The sequence below is a fragment of the Apium graveolens genome, chromosome 1 (assembly GCF_009905375.1).
Source record: "Apium graveolens cultivar Ventura chromosome 1, ASM990537v1, whole genome shotgun sequence".
In the NCBI taxonomy this organism is placed as follows: Eukaryota; Viridiplantae; Streptophyta; class Magnoliopsida; order Apiales; family Apiaceae; genus Apium; species Apium graveolens.
Window position 1 is genome coordinate 165,265,314 of NC_133647.1, and position 3,898 is coordinate 165,269,211.

Here is a 3,898-nt window from a genome sequence, read left to right on the forward strand (position 1 = left end):
TGCTACCAGCATATTTTTTTACATCCCACGGCCTCATATTTTCTATAGGAAATGGACTTAACAAGAATGAAAATGTTTACTATATTCACAGTGCTTACTTAATAGCGGCTTTAATTTTATCGTAAGTAGCCTTCTTTTCCAGCCTGACAGTAAGATCAACTGAAACATCCACAGTAGGAACTCTGAAGGGTAAAGAATATTATTTTGCCTTTTTTTGTTAAAGAGGCACAGCAGTAGAGATATTGTTACCCTGGATGACAGATTCTTCATCTGCATTTATTGATTTTAAAAGTTTATCTACTTGTTTCAGAAAAATATTAATCACCACTATCTCTCACTGCCAGCGTAACGGAGTTAGTAAATGTTTTCTACCTGGGACATATCTCCACAACACAGATTCTGGAATAGAGAAATGGATTTGAGCTTCAAGCAAATGCACAATTGCTTCCCTCAATGACAAATTTGGTAGTACATCCTCAGCCTTAAATTTGTCCGAGGAACATTTAGGGCACTTCGACTTCTGAGTGAGAACTTCACGAATACCTGCACAATACCGGAAACAAAAACCAGAAGCAATAAATTATAGTTCCTAGTAATGGTTTACTATATATTATATTAATAAGTCAATAAATACAGAACGATAAAGGTCTAATAAGTTTGCGATTTGGCCATCGTGTGAGGAGCCCATGCCTCTGCCAATAAGAAACACACAAGAAGTCCCGTATGGAGGGTTCAAACTCGTAGAAAAAAGAAAGATATATACAGAAACTCACATCTTTCACAAAAGCTTTGGTGGCAGCAAGGTATTATCACAGCCTCCTTCATATACTTCGTGCAAATGAGACATCTAAGTTCCGATGGTAAGCAAGCATTTTTTTCTGCTAAATCGTAGGGGTCAATTGCTTTTCTGATAACAATTTAAAAAAAAATTTTGTCAGACCTCTGAAACATAATAAATATAAAAAGAATAAGGGCCGTGAAAAGGATAAACATTTACTTTCCCAGCTTCACATTCTTTTGGACTCTTGGTTCCATCATCTCTGGTGGTAATTTTCCTTTGGTGCCATAATGATCAGAACCTACATTGGCATTGCAGTATGGTAAGTTTAGCACAAAAAGAGTGATAGAAGAATCACAAGGCATCATACCCACCTTTAGGCATAGCCTCAAAACGGTCATCAGCATGAAGCTTTTGCCCCCTTAATTTGGACACCAACCATGCAATCAATCCCAAAAAACTTTTAGTAATAGTAAGTAAAGAGAAGGATCATATATCAGATCCAAGGGCATATAGATGTATAAGAGATATGGCACAATAAGACATTCATCAATTCAAGAAAATATGAATGACACATCACTACAAGGAAAACAAGCTTCAATAACGGTTTATGTCCGTTGTCTGATACCCTATTTTTCCGTTGACTATTGAGCCGCCGTCTGTTAGTTGGATCAGACAACGGCTAAAAAACATTGTCTGAGATTATACAGACAATGATTATGGATTAAGCCCGTTGTATTACATCCAGAAAAGACAACGTTTTTTGCTTGTTTTCATCGTAACAAGCGACATTACTCAAGGGTTCTCACAAACTCAGAAAACCGTTGTGTAAGGTATAACATTAAAACAAATCCTACAACACTTATTGTTGTATAAACGTTGTTGTGTATTCAGATAGACAACAAAAATGAAATTGAGCTCGTAGAACTCTTGTAATAAATTTCTACACACAACAGTTTTGGATTTTAATGTATGGAATGATCAGATACATACAACTGTTTATTTGTCCAAACGTATTGCATGAATACCTTTGATACAATATTTTAATATTATATAGACAATGGTTTACTAGTGTTGTGAGAGTTAATTTTGCACCAAAGTTTTGTGTTCGAAAGCATTGTTTTAGTATTAAAGACATGATATTTTAATGAACTTGGTTCTTAAAAGCGTTGTCTTACACAAAATATAACAAGTAATCAAATGAAATTAACTTTGCAAATCTAAACAAAAGTTCTAAAGTTAATCCATGATCGAAAATCACAACAACATAGTTATACAAAAGCTAAAAGCATATTAATATCACTGCCTTCATGAGTCTAAGATTTCTACTAAAAATTAAAAAAAATATAGAGTCTACAAGGATTTGATGTTGGCTACTCAGAGCTCACTTGGCCTTTTCAGGTTCTCTTCACGTCTTCCGCAAGAGCTATGTTGTCCTTGCAATATCATTACAACATGTGATAGGCAATTTCCCAATCTGGAGAAAACAATCTTCAAAATAAATCGACAACCACTCTTAAGTTAATATTCTTTTCCTTCCTGCATTATAAGAAAAACAAAGAACTGGATCTATTAATATAAAGTGAAATCAAACCAAGACATAATAGAAAATAAATAAATGCCCATAGTGTCACCTGGCTCACTTCCATGAAGAGACTGTCAATGTCCTGCTTTCTAAAGATACCACCTTTCCTCGCAGTTTCTCTTGGTGAAGATTGGGAGGTCCTGCTTGTAACAGCTTCATCTTTTCCTCTTTTGTCAACCTTCTTTTTCAAATCATCTATCCCGACAATCTGTAGAGAAAGTCGAAGTTTTCGAGTTCTAGGTGGTGTTCATGGCCCCAACAGTCTATATGAGGTGAAGTTTCCGCGGTAGTGGCAGAATTATGCAGAGCATTTGTTGCCTTCATTATACATTGCTGCATCATTTTATATAGTGATGCTTTATCATGTGCTGGAAATTGCATCAACCTGGACTCGCCGCTATCTACTTCATCATCGTTACTTTTGCAAAAGAAAGAACACAATTCTGTCAGAATAACTCCAAGTAGAACTAGAAATTTATATAAGAAGTAATCAATAGTAAAGATATAAAAAATAATAGGAGAAAATTGTACATCAACCTCAACATTACACTTGATGAAGCAGCACATTTCAAGTGAGCAAAAAACCTGTAATTTGCACAATAATAAACCCAGTAGACGGGATTTATAATTATACTGCAGATGCCACAGTTCCATTAAAATTTACGATATACTTGGGGAAGAGAGTAGGCCAAGATGAGAGTGTGTTGGTTGTGATATTTACATTGGTAGGTGATGGGTGCATCGGCACAACTCTTGTGCATCCAGAAAGAACATATGGTACAAATATAGGACAAGTCTATAGATGTAGTGTTACAAGCATGACACAGTAACAAAGCAGCTGTTTGGACTAGGGTTAATGGGTGCTTGTGCCCTTGATGAAGAAGGATACGGTCCTCTAGAAATTTAAGTTGGGATGCTACACATTTCAGACAAAAAAATCGGTTTTCAGAAACATACATAAAGCCCTGAGATAAACCTCCACAAGCATCACAAGGGTAAAGCAGTTGTTTTCTATATGGACGCGCAATGAGGCTTAGAGGGTGTTGGGGGATCATAGGGTGTGTAAATGTTGAGGGCAACTCAGAACAAGTTTTATGTAAAAAGAAACCTGCACAGTTACTTGATGAACAACCATCAGTAGCGGTAGTGTTGCACGTATAAAATGCGTCAATGAGTTTGTTTATTGGTTGTTTGCACTAGCACAATCAACATCCTTGCTGACAACAGACTCAGCTTCATTTAGTATCAGCTTATGCTCATGAAAAAAATGTTTCAATTCTCCCATCTATGTATGAAAAGAACACAGACACACACACACACCGCAGAGAATGTATGTTAACAAAAGAAGAAGTATGAATGATTTTACACAACCACACTGCAATTTAAAAGTTTGATGCATTGCTGACAGGTGAAGCAAAAAAAATTGTTTGCATTGGAAGAAAAATACAGTTCATGTATGTCCGATTAAGGATAAAGACGATATGCTACATAAAATAAACACCTGATCAGATCATGAGGGTCCATAAAGAATCTTT

General features: G+C 35.9%; 1 protein-coding gene across 1 annotated transcript; it reads right to left on the bottom strand.

Moving 5' to 3' along the window:
* Positions 1 to 239: 239 nt before the first annotated feature.
* LOC141669701 (E3 ubiquitin ligase PQT3-like) lies at positions 240 to 1,075 on the bottom strand. The gene is made up of 3 exons (XM_074476118.1): positions 998 to 1,075; positions 774 to 907; positions 240 to 543 (listed from the first exon to the last, which is right to left on the bottom strand). The coding sequence occupies exons 1-3, from the start codon at positions 1,036 to 1,038 to the stop codon at positions 335 to 337; spliced, it is 384 nt and encodes a 127-aa protein (XP_074332219.1). The 5' UTR covers positions 1,039 to 1,075; the 3' UTR covers positions 240 to 334.
* Positions 1,076 to 3,898: the final 2,823 nt, after the last annotated feature.

Excerpts from the sequence above, each read along its gene's own strand:
- LOC141669701 (XM_074476118.1), bottom strand. The coding sequence starts at position 1,038 with ATGATGGAACCAAGAGTCCAAAAGAATGTGAAGCTGGGAAA. Across the intron at positions 908-997 it reads AAGAATGTGAAGCTGGGAAA|AAAAGCAATTGACCCCTACG; the intron begins GTAAATGTTTAT and ends AATTGTTATCAG. Across the intron at positions 544-773 it reads CCAAAGCTTTTGTGAAAGAT|GTATTCGTGAAGTTCTCACT; the intron begins GTGAGTTTCTGT and ends GGTATTGTGCAG.